We start from the raw sequence: 20,431 nt of genomic DNA, 5'->3' as shown, positions 1-20,431 counted from the left end.
CTTGCACTTGGCCTTGTTAAACTCATCAAGTCCTCATCATCAAGTCCAACCGAAGTCATGGGTGATCTGGGCACGAGGATGTTTCCTTAGCTGCCAGCTCTCTGATCTAGGTGCACAGCAGTGCTGTGGGCAAGGCCTCTGGATTAGAAGGTCTCTGGGTTGGAAGGCCCATGGTGCAACCTCTTCTCAGAGGGCCAGCATCAGAGTTTAAGCAAGTTACTCAGATGAGCTCATTCTCTCACTCAAAAAAAGAAAAGCAAGTAATGTTAAAAAGGCATGACTACAGTTCAGAAAGAGAGCCGAGATGCGTTGTGCAGCAATGAAAACCACCTTTCGGCATGCTGAATTTGAGCAGCCGTAGGAAGTGAGTGCTGCACTTGACACATCTCTGCTCCTGGAGAACTGGACCTGTCAAGAAGAAATGCCCTGGAGGATGTCCTCTGTCCCCTGTCCTGTCCTGCCTGGATCTCTCTGAAGCTGATTGCTGATGCTGTGGAAACAGCATACTGTCTTGATCCTTGCAGTGCTGGTCGCTTGTCTGAGTCATGAGAGGGGTTTCTGCCATGTCACGTAATGGTGTAGATTGGGAATGGCAGGAATTTTTGTGTATATTATTTCCACTGGTGCACCATGACTGTGCAGATACTCAGATTTGAAATGAATGCAAAGGTACGTCTGGGTTGTCACCAGTCATTCCTGGTGCCATCTGATCCCACAAGAAAGAAAACGCCAGTGGAGATAGGACAGTTGGGAGTCCCAGTTCCTTACACCTCTGGCCAGTGCTGCGCCCATCTTCCCATGTGGCCTTGGACAAAAAAATACTTGTAGGCAAATATTCCTCTGGTGGTCTCTGTTCTACTCCTGTCATCCTGTGCTAGAGTGTGCTAGCTCATTGCATATGTACAAGTACGCCCCACACGTGCCTGAGATTGCTCACAGGGTGCCCTCCCCAGACGGCATTTTCTCTAAGCATTGGTTCTCTTCTTGCCCTGCATTTGCCCTTGTACAAAGCCAGTTTGCTTGCCCACTGACAGGGGACGTTCAGCCCAGTCCTGCTAGTGCCACGTCCCTGCTGGGGTCACTTGCAGGCAGGCATCTGGGTGCTCTGTCTCACCCTTTCCAGAGATGTGCCCAGAAAACGCAGGTGGGCTGGGATGCTTGTGCCAAGTGCACATCACCTCCTAAGAGCACCTTCTATTTGCTGTCCATGACACCGAGCTGGCATTAGCAACCACATTACTCTCCCTGGCACACAGGATACTGCAAATGCCAAAAGTGTACCTAAGCTCAAAGGGAAATGAGAGAAATCTGCAGAGCATAGCTAATTACATAGAAATTTGGTCTGGAGAGGAAACCCCTGAGACACAACTACCTGGGGGCTGGGAGAGCATCAATTGGAAATACTGCCCCACCCTGCTCTTACATCTTCCTACTCCAAGGTGCTCTTGGCAGTTGTCAGAAGAAGAGGCTGTGTTAGACAGCCATTGGATCTGATCGGGTATAGCATTTCTTCCCTCGGTGAACCATCCTTAGAGCACCAGAGCACCACGAGGACTTTTCTGTGGGCTCTGGTAACTAAGGGTTGTGTGGGAACAGTCTGTTAAAAGACCTTTACAGTTCAAATGGAATAGCATGGTTTGAAACAAAACCTAAGTCCTGATGGAGAGCAGTGGGCTTGGAGCGAGGGCAGAGATTTGTATGCCATGTTCTCAAAGATACCATCCTTCTCTTGTTGCTGCTGAATGTCAGCAAGAGGAGAAGAGCTGGAGCTGCAATTCTGCAAGATTTGTTTTATTCTTTGATTTCTGGTACATGGAAATGAGATGAAACTCATTCCCTCAGCAATTGCTTTGACTACAGACTCAGGGAAGAACAATCTCTGATACGGAAATGCAGACAGTTGGATGCACTGTGGATGCCCTCAGCTTTCATGCCAGAGCAGGGCTCTTGAGCTCATGTGAAATGGACTCGACACCAGTGGAAGGAAAACCCCAGCAGCAGCAGTGGTTTGCTGGAAACTTGCCTGCAGCAGGCAGGGAAGAAGGCAGGAGGTATGCCTGAGCCCGGTGGTTTAGGCCAACGTGCGTCCTGGCTCAGCAGAGGGGCCCCATGCAGCCCCATGCACCCAAATCTGATCAAGAGGTGCTCGAGAAATTTCTCTCTCCCGCCTGCAGTGGGACTGAGAGACAAGGCAGGATAAAAACACTGCAGCTTCTTCAAGGGCTGTAGGGTTGCACGCGCATGGGATCTTGAGCATTTAACAAATACCCAGTTCATGGAGACATCAGGTTGTGGCAGAAACACTACTTTTGTCCCCAAATCAAAGCTTATTCTAGACCTCTCAGGCTTTGAGGGTCAGCTCGGAAACACCGTCTAGGCTGACCATCTGAGATTTGCATGAGGTGAGGGAAAGGTTCAATGGTTTAGAAGCAGCTCTAATCTTCTGGTTCAGTGTTCTGCCTTTTCCCTCTGTCTTGTGGATTTGGGACTCCTGGTATCTGGCCCTGCAGTGACTCAGCAATGGGGGTTTGAGGGTGCTATACAGCGGCCCTTTTGTTTTCTGTTTACACAAGCACTATCATGTCTTGTGCCGAAAGAGCCCCCGAGCCACAGGAGAGGGAGATTTTAAATGCAAATTTCAGCACGTACTTGTGCTGTCGGGATTTTGGGTCTCGGCATGCTTCATCCCAGTGTGTCCAGCGAGGGAGACCAGGGGGCAGATGTCTCTGCCTCTGCTGCTGTGCACTCAGCACTGCAGCCCACTTCACTCCGTGAGCCTTACCACGCTTTGGAGGAGATCAGGCCTGCTCTGAGAATAGCCCATGTTGTTTTCACATCCTTGCTGTCTCTCAAACAGATGTGATCTCCAACACCAATGGGAGGAAATCCTTTTTTTCCAGGATTGCGGTTTCATCCCAGGGACAAATTTGCCTCAGCAATTCTTGCTGATTGGAGATTCATCCAGAGAGCAGACTTGCCTCCCACCCTTTTTCCCAGCAATCTTGTACGGCGGGAACAGCAGCCAGGGCACACGTCTACCCAAGACAGAGCACTTGCTCTCACCCTGGAAAAACGACTTGGAAAACTGCATGCTAGCAGCACCTGCTGCAGGGGCACTTTAAGCCCCGAGGCAGCATTATTCAAGGAAGCCCTATTGCTGTTGGGTCTAAGCATCAGGAACAGCTTTTTTTAATTGGCATCCAGGTTTCCTTTTGTGAGAGAGAATTATTTTGTGGGGCTTTTAGGAATACCACTTGAGGCAAGCCAGAGCACACCCGTAGGAACTTTATATCTTGATACTTCTGCTGCCCTCAGAATTGATGAAGGCAGCTTTTTTAATTAACTTCCCTGAGAAAGGCTTTTTTTTAAATACATGGGGCAGGGAGCAGTGTACATTTTAATGGGAGTTGTCAGGAAGATTATTGATTTTGTTAGTAATGTTTTTGAAATTGGGCCATTCTGTTAATTCTGTCAGGTCTTCTTTGATAGCTTGGCCAAGAGCATTTTTGCATCCTTCATTAGTTTTTTAATATACAATAATTTCCCCTAACTCATCAATGCAAAGCAAGATCAGCTGCCTGCTTGGTAACCATTTTTCCTATGTACAAACCTATTGCAGCAATAATTATCAACAGAACAAATTATTACAGATATTCATTATAAAATACAATTACGCTGAGCCGTGCTGCATTGTTACACTTCTCATAGCCATTGCTTGCTCTTGAGTAAGTGGATTCATTATAAGCATGAAGGGCAAACTTAATGCACTTCTGACTCATAGCAAACAGCACAAGAAATCATCCTGGCTGTTCCTCCAAGTGCTTGGCGGTGCTTGCTCTGAATGAGAATAAAATGTCGACTCTGCTGCCAAATTCTTGTCAGCTTAACAGGGGGCTCTGGGTGGCAGTACTGACAAGCAAGAAGGGGAGTAAGCCAGAAATTACAGCACCGTGGCCTGAATTTCACTCCCCTAGAGCGTGGCTTTCATCCATGTTTATGGGGTTTCAGTGCTGTGACCCACCAGGAACAGCAGATCCTCCCTGATCATATATTAGAGCATCCTCATGGCTGCTCTCATTTGGGCTGCCTGCTCGTGGAGAGTGCAGAGCAGCCAGACACAGGAGAAGAGGCGCTTCTTGGATGGGCTGGAGGGATGAGTTTGGGGAGGGGGAGAGCCACTGGGAAGCTTGTTTAAGCAAGAGCATTTGCAGGAGGCCAGGGACGTCAAGCCTGGGGAAAAAGCAAACCCAGCCAGGAGGTCAGCAGCAAGCCGAGGGCTGCACACTGTCCCTTCATTGCCTTCTTATTTCTTATTTTTATTGCATTCTTATTTCTTGTCTGGGGCAAGGTCAGAGCCAGGAGGAGGTCCCATCCCGGCAGCAATGCCACGTGTGCGGGACAGTGAGCAGGACCCTCAGGGGCTGCTAGATTTCTCCCTACCTCCCCATCTTGTCTCTGCAAGGGCTCTGTGCTGTAGGAAAGAGCACAGTAGTCCCCCTCCATGCAGTAGCCACTTGTACCCCAGGGGTTTGGTCACCATCTGGTGAGCAGCTTTCGTCTGGGGGTTTCTGGTCTACTTACATGAGTCCCTGAAAAGAACTGGAAAACTTATTCCGTGCTGATTTTTTCCCCTGGTAAAGCAATTCATTCACTCAATTTTCACTCTGTTGATTCAAGCAGCAAATCTCTGCTGATGGCCATAGCCTCCTGTCAGGCTTTCGCCCTTTGTGGTGCGTGCTGCGTGGCTGCGCTCTGAGCGAGGGCTCTGCCTTTGGACCTGCCCTGCTTACGCCGCAGGGGCAAATTCAGCAGCCCTCGGCCATGTGAGAAGAGAGATTTGCTGCACAGCTCTCGAACAGGAGCGAACCAAACCTTCAGGTCGTGGGGAAGGATGTGCTGCTTCCAAAGGAAAATAAAAAAGTCAAGTCTCACCATCAGTGAAGCTTTCCTTCACCCTGCTCTAACCAGAAAGACCATCTTTCCCTTATGTTCCCTCCACAGAAAAAGTCCAAACTCCAGCATGCTTTTTGAGCTTGTAAATTGGAGCCTCCAAAGCCCAAATGAGCAGGTGATCATGATGTTGTACATGGATCTGCTGTGCCCGACAAGACAGAGGCTCTTCTGCGCACAGGCGCTGGTTTAAGCAGTGCATCGTGCTTCCAGGGGCTTGGTCTGGTCTGGTTCCCAGTGCTCGCGTCCCCAGGAGCCTGTACGGTGCATGCACATTGTCAAGGGGCTGGTTTGCACCCTGGATTTTTGGAAAGGGACATGTCTTACTGCCCCCAGGCCAAGACACCTCTGGAGGGGGCTGGTCCAGGCTGAGTCATGTCCAGCCATGGCCTCTGGCCGTGCCGGGGAGGATGACACCCTGTGAGCTGCTGGCGCTCTGACCCTGCGGTCCATGCTCATCCTAAGGCAAGCTCGGCCCATCAGCTCCTGCCCTTTGCTTTCGGCTGTGCTGCCCCTCCAGCCTGTGCTACCAAACCCACTGTTTTCTGTCCGCAACCCCCCTCTCCTGCCATTTCCATCCTCCTCCTCTCCCCTCCTCCCTTTTCCCCCCTTATTCTTGAATCTCTATTTCTTCTTCTCTGTTCCAGCAAAACGATATCAATCAAGGTGATAGATGATGAGGAATATGAGAAAAACAAGACCTTCTACCTAGAGATCGGGGAGCCCCAGCTGGTGGAGATGAGTGAGAAGAAAGGTGGGGGACGTGCTCCGGGGCTGAGCCCAGCCTGTGTGTCCCTGTCTGGCTCACTCATGCCTGGCACCTGCAACACCAAGCTCACATTCCCAATGCCTATGGAAAAGGGCAGGAGCGAGGACACTTCCCGTCCCCCCGAACTCAGTCTTTCCTCAGCCCACCAAGGTTTGGCCCCGGCCGGGTGGCCGGGATGCTCCTGCCCTTCCCCATATGCCCCAGGGGGGATGTGCAGCCGCTTCCCCCCACCTGACCATCTCCGGCACCACAGAACCTGGGCGAACGTGAACTGCATGCGTGTGTGATGCCAATCATGTGTTTGCCTTTGTCTTGTGTTCCCACAGGAAATTCATTACCCTTAGAGTACTTGACCGTGAGGAGTATGAGAAAGAGTGCAGTTTCTTCCTTGTGCTTGGGGACCCGGTGTGGCTACGACGAGGAGTGAAAGGTGTGAGAGTAAAACCAGACCAGCTCTCGAGACGCTGCCGTCCGCTTTCTCTGTGTCTCCCTACTCTCACACTCCTTTCTCCTCACACCTTGGCTCCCGGCCGTTTTGCCCTCCCTCCTTTGAAGCTTGGCCACTGCACCTTTTTGCTCTGTTTTCTTTCCTCTTTCATTTTGGGAGTTCTCCGTCTCGCTCACAAGGGCCCCCAGGAGCTAGTTGTGGTCCCAGGAGGGCTCCTGAGCTCCTGGGCAGGGGACAATGAGCATCACCAGTCCCCAGAGACATTTTGAGAGTGCTCCCCTGACACGTCGCAGCTACACCATCCTTTACTCAAATAGAACATTCAGTCTCGAGAAGTAAAAAGGTGACGCTGCATCATTTTTATCAGAAGATAAAATAGCCGACTCTTGAAATAAAATGCATGGCCAGAGCAGTAATTTTAGCCTTTTTATTCTGGCACCAGGATGTGAAAATAGCTGAGAATCACAGCACAAGCAGTTAATACCATAAGATGCAATCGGTCTAGGAGAAATCAGGTTATACTCAAATAAAGTTTCATGGCTCTGCACTGGATAATAGCTTCTCATAGGAATAATAAAAACAATTTATTCTTTCATCACATTTCTAAACCAACTGCAAACCTTCCCAAAAAGACAGAGTTCACTTATTTTTCTCTACATTTTTTCCTGCTAGGAAATTAAGTGAAAATTAATGGCAAGAGCTAATTCTGCGCACTATTGGTGGCTGAGCAAGAAGCAGTTTTATTGTTACTTAAGATAATTAGTGCCCTACAACAGACCCTTATTAAAGCCCTTTGTAAAAAATTGGCAGCAGCATTTGGTCTGACTGCCTTGGAGCTGCTTTCTAATCTCTGGGACATAAGCTCTCCCTTAGGCAGGTGTGGGTTCACAGTACGTTATTTATTCAGGACAGAGAGGGCCCCCAGCGGCCCCCCATGCTGAGTGGGGATGTGCTGCTGTATTTCAGGCTACAAGCACATCCCGCAGCAATGCCACCTTCCCCTTCGGTGCAGATGTTGTCTAGGACAGCTGCATCGTCCCCTCCATCGGATTTCCTGCTGGTTTATGTGGCTAGCTAGCAGAAGCAAAGCGAAAAAATCAGACACACTGGCATGGCCCAGGCTCTGCAGGTGGGATTTGTACCATAAAAACATCTGGAGGGGTCAGCTACAAAGCATAGACAGCGTTGCTAGGATGAAGTGACACATGGACAACTCAAGTGGGTGTCTCCGGCTTTGCCCAGCTTCACGAGGACCAGCATGGACTCAGCCTTGTGAGTCTGGCAGGAGCAAACACACTTTCCAGGCCCCAGTTTTGGGATTCATGGTACCAACTCATGAGATCCCAGCAGAAATTTTTAATTACAAATAAAAGGAAAAGGAAAGCAAGTTCCTCATCTTCCTGGTCACAAAGAAAACTGAGGAAACTTGAGGAAAGCTCAGCTTCGCAAACTCACTAGCTGGAAGGCAGGTCAAGATTTTAAAGGATGCCGTTTGCTGCTTTGGCCATGCAATGGGGTTTTTTTAACTCTTTTTTTACACTCGGGTTTGCACCAGAGGCAGCGAGGCGGGGTGAGCTGTGCACTCAGCACCCTGGAGACGAGAGCATCTCTGAAATGTCAGCCCTGGGCCGTGTAGCCGTGGTGGGGTCCGTGCTTCAGGGGCCAGAGACCCACCAGTGCACTAAGGGAGAGGCTTTGTCTTTTGTTTTGGAGACCTAAAATGTTGAGCGACAAGATCCTTGAGCCAATGCTTGCCACAGGTTTTTCTTATCCCGGTATATACACCGGAAGCGCAGCTGCCTGATGGAGATTTTGCTCCCCATTAGGCAGCTGGAGGAGGTCAAAGCCAGTAGCCGCTGCACATGGGACATCTTGTGTCCTCCCCTGGGGCAGAACTGTCTCCGAGACCAATGGAAGATCTTGCACATACAATTCAAAGGGGAAAAATGAATTTTTGGAGCGTGCCTTTTAATGCCATATCCACCCCGTGTTTGCAATAGTTTTTATTTTAAATCCACAATCCCATGAAACGTTTCTGTTCCTTTATTTTTAGTGCCTTTCTCTCAACACTAATGGCATCCGGCAGCTTTACAGATCTGAAATCTCTGCCCTGGGATCTGGAGTCTTTCTGTGGATATCCCTTTTGATTTCATTATTCATTTACTTTTCTTCTTCTGTGTTTGTCTCTGTCTGTCTCCTTCACAGCCCTGTTGTTGAATGAGCTTGGTAAGCGCGCATTCATTTTTCTTTTCCATTTTTCCAGTTTGTCTGCGTATTTTCGGAAGGCAATTTTGTTTGACATTTTTCCTTGCTCACGACATTCTCTTTTAGGGTGGTCAGCACTGCTTAAGTAAGCTCAGGTATCTAATGCCACATCTTGCCTTGGAATAGAGCCCCAAAGTCACTAACTTTAACGAGCAGCAATGAGCATTTTTCGGGAGTGGCGTTGTTAAAGCTATAGTAACCCCAAGTTACAAACCTGCGCCATGCAAATTAACCCATCGCCTCTCACTCTGGCAAGGCAGAAACAGGATTGCCTGGCGACTCAGGGATGCTTGTGGCTGGACAGGAAAGTTGGCCGATCCTTTTTGAGGAGACGGTGAAAACTTTGCCTCCAGTCTTGGGGAGATTTAGAGCCCACCCAGCCTCTGAATTTTCCCACTGGCTACCCCTAGGGTAGGGCAGCTGGGGAAGGGAGCAAAGCCGCCCTCGTTCCCCAAAGCACCCCCAGCCCCAGGGCAGGCTCGTGCTGCTTTTACCCACCCCACAGCATATCCATGAGACAGTGGGGGCTGTCAGCTTGCAGATGCAGGTTGAGAAGCCTGTGTGCAGGTCTTCCCACACCGTGCCTGGGGTGCGTGTCAGGAGGCAGACTTTCACGTCCATAGCCCCTGGCTGTGGGGCAGGGAAGGAACACCACATCCCTGCGGGCTGTGGGGTGTTCATGTTGCTGTGCCAGTGCTAATCCTCTCTCGTTCATGTTTCTGTGCCAGTGCTAATCCTCTCTCTCTCTCTCTCTCTCTCTCTCTCTCTCTCATTTCTGGTTTCATCTAGGTGGCTTCACCATCACAGGTATGGATTTCTGCTCTCCTCCTCCCCACACACACCCCCCACCTCCCTCCCCATTAATGGCCTTTTGCTCACCCTGCTCTTTCCTCTTGGTTTCCTCTTTGCTTTTGTTCTGTCCTGGAGGGAAACTCTGGAAGGGTAAGAAGGTGCCATGCCCCGGCCCCACTGCCCCGGACGGTCACGCTAACACTGTCCTCTCACAGAGTGCTCTGCCTGCCCCACACACCTAACCTCTCCCTTGAGGAGCGTGAGTCGTCACCCCTGAAGAGACAGGCAGTCCCCCTCCATCTCTTGGAGCAGGGGTTGCTTCTCCGCTTGGTCCAGCCTTCCCCTCCCTGCTGCCCCCACGGGAGGTGTGTGCACAGGGCTCTGCACTGCACGGGGAGCCTGTCCTCACCCCCCAGGCCTCAGCTGGGGTGCCCAAGCACTGCGGGAGGTGCGGGACCCCATGGCTGCCTCCAGTAAGCAGCCCCTGCCCTTCCCACCAGCGAGACCAGGCTGCAGGGTTGGCTCATCCATCATTAGCCAGCCCAGCATCCCTTTTAAGGCCAAGCACTGCAGGGGGGAAGATAAGTCCCCCACATTTCGGAGCAGCCCATCATGAGCCCTGTAAATACTAAATCAGAGTAACCAGGCTCTGGCCGTGAGGCCGATCCCTTTGACCAGGAGGAGGAGAAGGGCTTTCCCCATAGCATGGTGCTGCCTGTGCAGCTGGCAAGGGAGTGACACTAACCCCGTGTGAAGCAGTAGTAGTTTACTAACTGCATGGCAGCGGTTTGCACGGGGCAAACAGTCCCTCCTGCTGATCTCCTGCTGATCGCTTTGATAGGCAAACCTGTCTTCAGGAAGGTCCAGGCTAGAGATCATCCTCTTCCTTGCACCGTGGTCACCATCCAAGGTACCTGCAGCATGACGCCCGAAGGCCGTGGCGGTCCAGTGCGGACGGACTGGGGTGTTTGACAACTGACAGTTTAATTCCAGTCTCCAGTGAACCCAGCCCTTTTTAGATCTGATGTCCTTCTGCTTTAGATCTGATGTCCATCCTTCCGGGATGGACTGGAAGGGAGCTCAGTGGGTGTGTGTGTAGGGACAGGGACAAAAGCCATGCTGCCGTGGTCCCCATGCACCAGAGGTTCCACGGATGCCAGCAGAGGTGCAGACCTGCTCCATTGCTCTGGTAGTGACCCATTGCTTCCCCTCTCAGGGTTTGGGGACAGGCCATTCCCTGTGGATGGCTCCTAAGACCTGAATGGCCCAGCACTATTTCCTCCAGCCCCACCATCACAGCAGGATGCTCTCCAGCTGCCAGCTCCCTCCCCAAGGTAAAGCCCTGCTTAGGAGACAGAGTCAGGATTTCATACCAATCTCAGCCCTGGGTCTGCTGGCAGCTCTCTGTGGTTGTAACAGGCTGATGGAAACGTCCTGACCATGCGCCAGTGCAGACCTGGAGAGCTGGGAAATGGAGCAGACTTAGTGATGATCTGCCCCCCCTCAGCACTCCTGTGGGAGAGGCAGCAGACACCAGGCAATAAGCTGTTCCCCAGACCTCCAGGGGGAACGGGACTGAGGTTGGACAGGTTGCAGACTTCTGCTAGCATTTCCCAGCAAAACTACCTTGCCTATTGCTCTGTGACCTCCTCCTTCTCCGCTGCTCTGTCATTCATGCTCCCACCCGGAGGCTCTGACCTCCCCCTCTGACGGGAAGCTGGCTCCAGGGAGTGACCAGCCGGGCCTGGCTCACCGACGGGCTCTTTGCTTTGCAGAGGAAAATGAAGAAAAGCAGCCACTGACCAGCAAGGAGGAGGAAGAACGTCGAATCGCAGAGATGGGGCGCCCAGTCCTCGGGGAGCATACCAAGCTCGAAGTCATCATTGAAGAATCCTATGAGTTCAAGGTACTGTCTGTGTACCCTCTCCCTGTTCTTCTTCCCCTCCAGCTGGGGACCCTCCTTTTGGGTTTGCGTGGCATCAACAAGCATATGTTAATGGTGTCACAGCAAAGAGAGGCAGCTCCTGGCATCGCAAGGTCTCAGAGCAGGACCAAGGGACACTTGGAAAGGTGGCTGAGCCAAGGCATGGTGAAAGGGTGAGGGTCACTCCAGTGAGATGGTGCTAGATTAAAATACACTCTGCATCCTCACCCTGTCCACAGCCATGGTCCTTGGGGGTTGATCCTAGACTTTCTGTCCCACTCGCAGATTGTTGGTGGTTATTATTACACAAGTACATCATCCTGGAGAGCCCAAGAGCTGACTGGGTTCCAAAATGCTGCAGGTTGCATGAAAACATAACCTTGTTCTCACAGTCATGTTCTCACAGATCCTACTTACAGGCAGCCCCGGGCTGATACCCTAAGCGCAAGTAACGGTTGTGAAGCTAAGCTGCCGTGAACGTGTGAGCCAGACCAAGACCTGAAAACTGGCCGTTTCATTATCTTTTCCATTTTTCTGTAGTATAAAAAAAAAAAAAAAATATTGGACCACCCTTGCCGTGTCAGAGTGGTGGCTGCCTCCCTCCCAGAGCTTTGCTGCCTGCCGTCATCTGAGGCATCACAGCATGCGGGCAGCCCTCCGGCTGCCGGCCCAGGGGCATCTCCTACCCGCTGCTGCCCCAGCACCTTCCCTGACGGCGCTCGTCTCCAGCTCCTGGGCAGCACAGAGAGGTAGAGCCTCACTCTGCGAATAGGCCTTGAGCAAGTCCCAGTCAGTGCTCTGAAACAGCCTAGTAAAAATTCTTCGCAAGTCATTGGAAAGAACGGGAGCTGTGGCACCTCAGCACTGCATGCTGTTAAACCTCTGCTGACATGGTTCAGACTCCCATCATGAGCAGGTTTCAAAAGATCTTTTTGAGCGGCAGCAAGGGGAATTGCAAGTTCTTACATTTGCTTCCACTGCTGGGGCTATTGACCTGAGCTTAAAATCTACTGAGTTTTTTCTGTGAGTGCATGGCTATAAGCACTAGCGCTGGTGGGTTTTAGCCCAGCATCTCCAGCCTGATAGCCCCTAATTCTCTCCTCTGCGTCTCCATCTACAGAACACAGTGGACAAGCTCATTAAGAAGACGAACCTGGCCTTGGTGGTTGGCACAAACAGCTGGAGGGAGCAGTTTATTGAGGCTATTACTGTCAGCGCAGGTGAGTTTGGACCACAGCTCCAGGTGAATTACGACCGACTTCGCTGGTGTCTTGGCTTGGCTGTGTCGGTGATACAGACCGTAGTGGAGCAGCAGGAGGCAAAACAGGTGGTGGAGTTATTTACAGCATCCGCTTAAATAGGAGAGCTGACTAAACCTTTCCGTGAGATACCTTGTCTGAGGGGTAGGAAACCTCCTGCACTAAGTGTTGTCTGTAGCACCAGCAGAGAAACACCCCAGCCATTACCAGATGGCAGAGGGGAAAGGTCATTTCGGTGAGAGAGGTTTGGGAGGCAAACGCAGCGGTTATGTTCAGAGTGGCATAAATGATGCTGGTGCAAAGCAGCAGTGCTCCCCACCCCTGGTGCTCTCCGTACTGCTGGGGTGAGGACAACGCGGTAGCAAGGGTTCCAAGCCCTGAAGACAGCCACTGAGTCCCCCACTCTGTGGGCCAAAGTTTGCCCTTGACCCCATGCTGTCAGGAACTCCTGCTGCTCCAGACAGCTGTGGCTGGAGGTAGTGGCTCAGCAGCAGCACGTGATACCCATGGTCATATCTGATCATGTCTCCCCTCTCTTAGAGAATTGTCTTTCCCTCAGAAATGCCCTGTTGTATTGTTCTCACAGACAGTGCCATGTTTACCAGTATGCCCAGTATAGGATATATTAGCCTTCCCACATCTGTGGAAGATAAAAGAAAGGTCTCCTCTGGATGTGGTTTTAACAGCTGGAGACACTATAACTCACTGTCTGGATGTTACAGCCCCACAGCCCAGCCGGGGCTGCGTGTGTGAACGCATTAGGGCAAAATAAACCAGCTTAAATTAAATCACTGGGGAAGGCAATTTGAGCTCATCTGGCTAATTGTGCATTGAAATTCATGGGAGAACACTCACACTTCCTACCTCAAGCTCTGCTGTACAGGGTAACTTCTGCCCAGCGCAGAGTAATTAAAAGTGATGGCTGTACCATTTACCCTCCGCTTCTGAAAACGAGGACAGGACATTGTGCAGCAGCTATCTCCTCAAATTGTGATCCCTCTTCTTGTAGCGTAGCTATTCTTAGAGCCTCCAGCCAAGAGCCTCCCATTATTTCGGATACAGCATGAACATATCATGCAAGACAATCCTTGCTGCAGGTTTTGTAGCTAATACGACTAAACTAATCTACGCCAGAATCAATTATTTAATTGCATCCCGTATTAAAGCAAAGATAATCACTAGTACTTGGACCTTGGATCCCATCTCTGTGACACGTGTAAAGACTGCAGTTACGTGAAAGTCACATTGCCACCATGTCTTGAATATACAGCCACCATCAGTGCTAGCAGGATATTTAACAAACATTTCATAGATGTGGCATATTTCGGTGGGCATGAGCTGTCCCTTGCAGCTGGGTAACAGTATTTTGTCTCTGAGCTCTGGACATACTTTTTTTTTTTGCCAAGATTTAGCTCCTCAAGCTTTGTGCTGAGCAAGTTAAAATGCTTCTAACGCTGGAGTTTGTGTTTGAGTTTTTCCCTGTAACCCGTCACGGAGAGTAGGTGAAAGTCACACATTCCCACTTCAAAAAGTAACATCCCAGCTGAGGAAAAAAACGTTAAAATCCCATTTCCCACCCAACTGAGAGCAGTGTTGGCGGGGAGGCCGAGCAGTGGAGCAGCAGGTCAGTCTGTGGCAGGGTGGTGCAGGTGCTGTGCCATCCCCTGCTGCCCGTGGGGCTGAGCCTCTCGCCCATAGCTGCCTGCGGTGTGCACCCAACAGTCCCTAAAGCTGCTTCCACATCCTGGGGTTTATGAGCCTGTTCCTAAATGCACCCCTGGGTCACCATCTGCCCTCACTCCGCGTTTCAAGTCACCTTCATGGGACCTGGCCGGCTTGTTGAAAGAGAGACATTATTGCTGCTTAACAAAATGACAGATAGATGTGAATGAGTGTTATGACAGTGCCACTCATGTTCATTTCTCAGTCTGCTCTGTCATCTCTGTAAAGATTGAGATCCATGCAGCTTGGGAAAGGATTAAAATACCTGCTGCAGATTTCAGTGTGAGCGCAGCACAGCGTACCCTGCCAGTACCAGCCTTTGTGCGATGAGCAAAAAAAACCAGGCCAGCATAGGTTTCCCAGGCTGAAAAACTGTTCCTTATCTCCACGACAATGCACAGGAATAGGGTATTTATATCTGCCAAAATAATAACACCATGCCACTGATTAGCTGTTGTTTCTGCCATAGTGAGTTTGAAGCTTTAAAGCCGAGAAACGCATCATTTTCCAGCAAGTTATTGTAGAGACATGAAGTTTCCCACCGGCCCTATCTTATGTGTTGGTTTTGATCTTTGCAGATGCAAAGGTGCTTTGAAGACAAAAAATGTGTGCAAAGTTGCGCCCCAGCAGGGTGCTGAGTAGGACTTTTCGCTGGTTGGTCATGGCTTTATTTAGCCGAATACGGAAAGCCTCCAAAGATGATGTCTGTCAGCCAGGGTATGTGCCCCAGGGCTGCACCACCCTCCTGGGGGAGATGTTTCTCCTCGTGTTACCATCCAGGCTGCAGTTCGTGGCCGTTGACCCTTGTTTATCACTTGTCAGTGCAGAGGGGGTTTTGCTCCATCCCCTCTGGACATGCCCTCCAAGTCACTGAGGGCTGTTTCTTGGTCCCCTCCAACCTCCTCTCCTCCTGACTCATCAAACCAGTTCCTTCCACCTCTCCCCAGAGGCAACATCCTCCAGGGTCCGGTCATCTTGGTGGCCCCACTGAATCCCCTCCAGCTTCACCCTAGCCCTCACGTGGGATGCCATATCCCCTGTGTACAGACAGATACCTGCATCAGAGGTTCCCTCCTGCCTTTCTCTCACTGGGTCCACCACTAACCTCTCCCCTGCAACTGCACCTCTGCTGAGACCCCCCAGGGATGCCAGCAGAGTGCAAGGTTTACAAGTACTGGAGCTGAGCCAGCCCAAAAGCAGGCTGACTCCTCTTACAGGTTACCACATCTGGAGGGGGATCACAGTCTGGGTGATCTCTGGGACTTGCTTCCATGTGTGCTGCATGTGCTCCCTGTGGGACCAAAAAGGGGAATAGCCAAGAGATGAAAGTTCTACACAGGGCTCAGCCTCCACTTTCCCAGGAAGGATGCCACGTCTTGATCCCGCAATTGGCTTTTCATCGCCAACTTTGCAAGGAGGCAGAAAGCAATTATTGTTGTGAGCAGCAACAGACCCAGCAGCTCACCAGCAGCTTCCCCAGTAGATCTGTCGTCATGGCACAGAGCCGCCGTTTGAACACGGGGTTAATTGATACCCACGTATTGGTACACGGTGTACAGCAAGACCGTTTCATTCTCCCTGTGGGGAGGCTTTATACATTTTGTTATTCAATCAAACATCCACATTGCGGAGGAAGACGTGAAAGGAGGAATGTTCACCCTGGCCAGCAGTGGGGCAGATGAAAACAGCGCAGTCTCACGACAGCCTGATCAGTGCTGTGGCTGCCGGGACAAGCAGCTTTTCCCAGGCACAGAGCCATCCCCTTAAAACCAGTGTCTGGTGAGGTGGGACCTTGTCCCCTCGCCCACTGTGGTGGAGCAGACGCTCAGGTTTGGGATGTCTTTAACACAGCTTATGATGGCCTTGGAATCCCCAAGTCTGCGACTGTGAAACCCATCCTTGTTTCTTGAGGGAAGGCTCCTACTGCTTTCATCAGGAAAGCGTCAGCTCCCCTTCATGCGTGGGAGTGGTTCAAGTGTGAGATGGAGGAGTTTCTGCCCATGCCACAACCATGGTGTTGTGCACTGTGCCAGGCTGAGGGAGCTCAGCACCCAGAGGACAGGCTGGCCAGAGGGCTCACAAGGTGCCTCATCAGAGCTGCTGGGGTCAGGCACAAGGTCACCAGCCCCAGGGGGTTCACTGGCAGCGTCAGCCTCGCATGGTGCGACTCCCTGGAGGCTGGATGCTGAGTGGCTTTGGAGAGAGAGGTGATGTGCTGACACCTAGAGAAGGGAGAGACCAAGACACCTGCCTGGATCCCCATGGCTCTGCCAGGACTGAAAAGATGCTGAGCCAGTGCCAGGGGAAAGGGCCAAGGAGACAGGGGAGGGGGCCAGGACAGTCTGATGTCTGCTGAGCTCTTCCCCTGCAACCCACAGGGAGCTTCTGGGCATGAGCCAGCCTGCATGTCCGGGGGCATGGCTGCGGTTGCGTAACTCGCCGAGAGCCCTTGGGAGCATGCAGCAGCCAGCACTTGGGGTCTGAGAGCCTCCAGAACATCGGGCAGGATGGGCACAAGGACTCGCATCCCCAACGCCCCATCTGTGCTGGAGACACAGGGCTTGCAGGTGCTGCAGGGGCCACAGCCACGAGCAGCGGTGCAGCAGGGTAGCCGGGGTCCGACCCACACAGTGTGCCTGGTGATCAGATGGGGCCGGGGCTGCTGGCAGGCTCATGCTGGGAAACTGACCTCTGCAAGGCATTAACAACAGATCGGTGAGAAGTGCTGACCTGGGTCAGGGGCAGAAAATAAAGAGAAGGAAAGTGCGTTTTTGCTGTGACAAATGATGCTCCATAGCTGGCTCGTGGTCTGGGGTGCTTGACAGCTACGTGGAAGGGGTGCAAATGGGAAAGCATTTTCATGTGCAGGAGGTGCCCACGGACCTTGGTCACACCAGACCAAAGGGAATGGTCAGCCAGAGCTCATAAGGAGGCACGTGAAGGGCCAGGGAAATGCAACAGGGAAGGACAAGCAGTGATGGACCAGAGAGGTTTTAGGGCAGGTATTCTTCATGGCTGTATCCCAGTTTGCAGAAAAGGTGACATGCCAGAGCTAGCAGCTCAGCAGCCACCGAAACCAGCCATCTTTCCAGAGACCTGGAAGCAATCGCAGCTGCCTGTGAGGTGTGACTCAAAAAAGGGGGGTTCACCTGCCATGATCGGCTCCAGCCCACGTGAGGCCAGTGGTTTCCAGCGTCTTCTGGGGTGAGGGCTCCTGAGCAGGGGCTGAGTCTCGGAAAGCATCTGCTGGTTAAACCCAGGAAGAATTGCTGCCGTGAGGCTTTGTATTTTCTGAAGTGCATGTTGATTTTCAAGACCAATGCTTTCAGAGGGTCTCTCTGTGCTGTGAGAAGGGTCAGGAAAGGCACTTGGATGATTACCCAGAAAATAAGTGGAAGCTAAGGCCTTCTAGGGCCCAAATCCTGAGAGATGGCATTTGAGGGGCTGCAGTATGCACAGGAGCTTTTCCCAGCCTCCCCCAGGATGGGCAAGTCTAATCAGGCACTGGTGGTTTTCTCCAGGGGAAGATGACGATGATGATGAATGTGGGGAGGAGAAGCTGCCCTCCTGCTTTGACTACGTGATGCACTTTCTGACCGTCTTCTGGAAGGTCCTTTTTGCCTTCGTGCCCCCAACAGACTACTGGAATGGCTGGGCTTGCTTCGTTGTCTCCATCCTCATGATCGGCCTCCTGACAGCTTTCATCGGCGACCTGGCGTCCCACTTTGGGTGCACCATTGGCTTGAAAGACTCGGTCACCGCAGTCGTGTTTGTCGCACTGGGGACATCAGTGCCAGGTAAGGACAAGAGTAAGGTTCGTTGTGAAGATCCATCTCTGCCCAGCCTGCGTTCGGGTTTGCGATGGGAAAGCTGGGCACAGCAAGGTCGTGCTCTGCACGACCCCTGAGGACAGATCTGAGGTGTGTGTGGAAGGTGTTTCTCAGTCTCAGATGGGCCGGGAGGATAGAACCAGGATGTGGCTTCAGTCCCCTGGAAATTATTTCAAGGACCTTCCCCTCACAAAGACTGTGAAATATCTATTTCTGTGGGCAGCCTGCATGGCATCCATTCTCAGAGCAGGAAATCCTCCACGCCGGGGAGGTGCAGGGTGCTTTCCCGGAGAGGCATCAGACAAACGGGCAGTGAAATCAAGACCCACCGGGGCATTCCCTGCATTAAAAGCACAGCTCAAGTCTGCAGAAGTGCATGTGGTTGTTTCCCCATTCTGGCTGGTGCTGCTAGTGTGCCCCAGATGTGCTCCATGCCTCTTCCAGCTGTGGCAGCTGCAGCACCACGGAAGCATCAGCACTGTCCCACAACTCCGTTACTGCTCCGTGACCAAGGCTGAGAACAAGGGGAAATGCCTTTTCCTTCCCTCAACAGTCAGAGGCATTGCTGTGGGATTTTTTTTTTTTAAAGTAAAGCAGACTTTTGAATTTTTCCCTGCAAATGGCCCCTCTCACTGTGCTTAGAGGTGCCCAGCCCTTCCCATCACATGAAACCGGGTTCTCAGGCGAGGCTGCGCTTCGCCGTCTCACCTTGGAGCCTGCTGGGAAGGAGCATAAGGGAAACTCTGTAGAATTAAAAACCATGAAATCTGACCTCACCGTTTTTGTTTCTGAGCCACACTCCGCTGCCTGCACCCAAGTTGATCTGGGAGTGCAGATATGTTAAGGATTCCTTCTCATCATTAGCTGAGAGTGCTCACCTCGACAAAAACCAGATGCTAACCCCCACGCCTGCACACGCCCCCTGCAGATCCAGAATGGGTTTGTAGTAACATCAGCCCTTCCCTATGGCACAGAGCAGTGCTGTGCTGGTCTGCTCAACACAAGAGCTGCCAATATAAAAGGCCAGATGAGTTTTATCACAGCTTTTTTGGCACCAGTATTAGAGCTGGTGGAGCCGCTGGACAAGACACTGGACTTCGGTGAAGCAAAAGGGTTTGGAGAGACATCATTGAAGCCAACACAAAAACACAAATACAAAACTTCAGGGGACCTGAAGGATAGATGCAAACCATTGTGGCTCCCACAAAGCTTTTCCAACCTTTTGAGTTCTTTTGCAAGTCAATAAGTTAGTGGGTGTGGGAGAAGCAGCCAACACAGTGTAGTACTGTGGGGCATCTGGGACCACACTGGGGGAAGCTCTATATTTCTGGACATTAAGATTTCCCTCCTAGGCACTTCTGGACCCTTATTGTCACTCTAGCTCTGGCCAGATGTGCCCTTCCTTGGGACTGCCCATAGACAGGGCTGTACCGTACCCTGTCCCCTTACCCACTATCTCCATTCCCCAAGTGATGCTGTTGTCCCCAGACTGCCTGCTGCTGTCCCTCCTTACCTGACTCTTCCTGAGGGTTTCTCTCTGCCTTCCCTTTGCAGACACATTTGCCAGCAAAGTAGCGGCAACACAGGACCAGTACGCGGATGCCTCCATCGGGAATGTCACCGGGAGCAATGCTGTGAACGTTTTCCTGGGCATTGGGGTGGCCTGGTCCATTGCGGCCATCTACCACGCGGCACACGGACAAGCCTTCCAAGTCTCACCCGGCACCTTGGCCTTCTCCGTCACCCTCTTCACCATTTTTGCTTTTATCAGTGTGGGCGTGCTGCTCTACCGACGGAGACCCGAGATTGGAGGTGAGCTGGGCGGGCCGCGGACTTCCAAGCTGCTCACATCCTCACTCTTTATCCTCCTCTGGCTCTTGTACATATTCTTCTCATCTCTGGAAGCCTACTGCCACATAAAGGGCTTCTAAAGGGACAATCAAAGATAGTAAATATATATATCTATATGTATCTATATAGAGTGATATATAGGTATAGATATAGATATAACGCTGTGTATAATGAACAGAGTAAGAATAAAAGAGATTTGCCATGTTCACACACCTGCTGACGGAAAGCGCCTTTGGAGCATCCTTTGAACTAGGCAGGACCCCAAAGCCAGCAGGACCCCTCCCCGGGCAGTGGCCCCGGCCAGGAGCCCGGCGGCAGGGCCCTCTCTGCAACTCTATCGACAAGAGCGGCTGATAGCCACCGAGCCCTTTCCCATCGCTCTCTCCTGCCCACCGGCCCCCCGGGAGGATGGATGTGAAGGCAACCGGGGCACGTTGGTACGGGGAAGGCCAGAGTAGCTGGTGAGGAACAGAGCAGTGGGCGAGGGAAGGAGAGGAAAGCGAGGGTCCTGACCTCCAACCACCACGCACCTGCCTTCGCCACTCGGGAACGTCCCCTCTGGCCCTGTTGGAGAGAAGCAAGACCGAAGACAAGGGGAAACTGGGAGCTTTCTAAGGATAG

General features: G+C 51.8%; 1 protein-coding gene across 3 annotated transcripts; it reads left to right on the top strand.

Annotated features, from left to right (window-relative positions):
• The first annotated feature begins 5,603 nt into the window (after positions 1-5,603).
• Positions 5,604-20,022, top strand: LOC104511516 (sodium/calcium exchanger 1-like). 3 transcript variants are annotated; one of them, XM_010154165.1, is made up of 9 exons: positions 5,604-5,704; positions 8,373-8,393; positions 9,222-9,239; positions 9,360-9,374; positions 10,066-10,134; positions 11,000-11,130; positions 12,269-12,368; positions 17,651-17,926; positions 19,514-20,022. In XM_010154165.1, exons 1-9 carry the CDS (start codon positions 5,689-5,691, stop codon positions 19,888-19,890), a joined length of 1,023 nt encoding a protein of 340 aa, XP_010152467.1. In that variant the 5' UTR covers positions 5,604-5,688; the 3' UTR covers positions 19,891-20,022. The 3 variants fall into 3 exon arrangements, with proteins under 3 accessions (XP_010152467.1, XP_010152469.1, XP_010152468.1); XM_010154167.1 differs by lacking the exon at positions 9,360-9,374 and having other exon boundaries at positions 5,605-5,704; XM_010154166.1 differs by lacking the exons at positions 5,604-5,704; positions 8,373-8,393; positions 9,222-9,239; positions 9,360-9,374; positions 10,066-10,134 and adding an exon at positions 5,803-5,833 and having other exon boundaries at positions 11,012-11,130.
• The last annotated feature ends 409 nt before the right edge of the window (positions 20,023-20,431 follow it).

Source organism: Eurypyga helias, unplaced genomic scaffold, assembly GCF_000690775.1.
Source record: "Eurypyga helias isolate BGI_N326 unplaced genomic scaffold, ASM69077v1 scaffold33736, whole genome shotgun sequence".
Taxonomy (NCBI): Eukaryota; Metazoa; Chordata; class Aves; order Eurypygiformes; family Eurypygidae; genus Eurypyga; species Eurypyga helias.
This window is presented reverse-complemented; position numbering and strand designations above follow the sequence as displayed.

What these genes read in the sequence shown, in the direction of transcription:
- LOC104511516 (XM_010154165.1), top strand. An exon ending in CACCGTGGTCACCATCCAAG is followed by an intron (nt 10,135 to 10,999) that starts GTACCTGCAGCA and finishes TTTGCTTTGCAG; the next exon opens with AGGAAAATGAAGAAAAGCAG. An exon ending in GGCTATTACTGTCAGCGCAG is followed by an intron (nt 12,369 to 17,650) that starts GTGAGTTTGGAC and finishes GGTTTTCTCCAG; the next exon opens with GGGAAGATGACGATGATGAT.